Source organism: Nanorana parkeri, unplaced genomic scaffold (genome assembly GCF_000935625.1).
Source record: "Nanorana parkeri isolate BGI_ZX_2015 unplaced genomic scaffold, ASM93562v1 scaffold2092, whole genome shotgun sequence".
Classification (NCBI taxonomy): Eukaryota; Metazoa; Chordata; class Amphibia; order Anura; family Dicroglossidae; genus Nanorana; species Nanorana parkeri.
In genome coordinates, this window is record NW_017308360.1 from 70,983 (window position 1) to 72,057 (window position 1,075).

Sequence of the window (1,075 nt, forward strand, 5' to 3'; positions counted from 1 at the left end):
CATTGTACTGGAGAATGCTATTATACAGATTGTGATGGGTAAAGGGCTACGGGGCCACCATTAGAAATCATGGGGGCCCCGTATACCCTACCTGATCATTTCCCCCTGATTTGCACCCGGCACATTGCCCCCCTCCACCCATCACTGACCATCATGCACACGGCAAACAAAGCCCGGAAACCACCAGATCACATCTTGAGAGACAGCAGCCGTGTCCCCCGTCACCATGGAAACATCGGCCATGCCGGCGGATGGGAGGGTGCAATCATTCTCAGCGCTGATGGATGCATACAGTCTATGCAGGAAGTTCTGCTAGGGGGGGAGTTGGGTGGGCCACGCACAGGCAAACCCTGCTGGACCCAATGGGGGCCAGCCCTCCCTCATTGGCAGCCTTGAAGGGTTAAAACTGTCGCATCAAAATCCCGAAGTGACCGCGCGCGCTCAGTGAAAACCTGCGCACAGCCCCTCAGCGGAGGCGCCTGATATCCTCTCTGCAGGAGCGGTTCTGATTCTTGTTACCTGTATATTGTTCCTAGCAGACATCGGCCCGGACTACATCGCTGAAGAAGGCGGCTGCTACGGGAGGCCGGAACGCACAGGGAACCACGGCACCGTATCCGAGACCGCGACCGGACCAAAGGCAGCGCAACCGGAGGACACCGCCGATCCGAGGAATGTTCCGGAAGAGAACAAAGACAACCAAAAGGTGCTCTATACCACCACAACCGTGCCGGACCGCTCTGCAGGGACACTAGGGATGCACCGATACCGGTTTTTCGGTACAGAGTACGGATATTTCTTTCGGTACTCGCCGATGCGGATACCGGAAGTCCCATTAAGGAAGCCAGGCGACGTGTAATGACTCGTTGCCCGGCTTCCTGATTGCTCGAGAAGCTGGCCAATCGGGAAGCCGGGCAACAAGTCATTACACGGCGCCTGGCTTCCTAATTGGCCGGCTCCATGCTCCCTCATCACCAGGTGATGGAGCATGAAGCCGGCTTTCTGCCCAATCAAAAAGCTGGGGGGCGAGTAATGACTTGCCGCCCGGCTTCCTAATTGGCTGGCTTCCCAGCCC

General features: G+C 57.3%; 1 protein-coding gene across 1 annotated transcript in view; it reads left to right on the forward strand.

Moving 5' to 3' along the window:
* Window positions 1-1,075, forward strand: part of OTUD3 (OTU deubiquitinase 3) — a 6,778-nt gene that overhangs the window by 5,223 nt on the left and 480 nt on the right. The window contains exon 7 of the mRNA XM_018572646.1: window positions 537-706. Within this exon, the coding sequence (XP_018428148.1) occupies window positions 537-706 (170 nt within the window). The remainder of the gene's footprint in view (window positions 1-536; window positions 707-1,075) is intronic.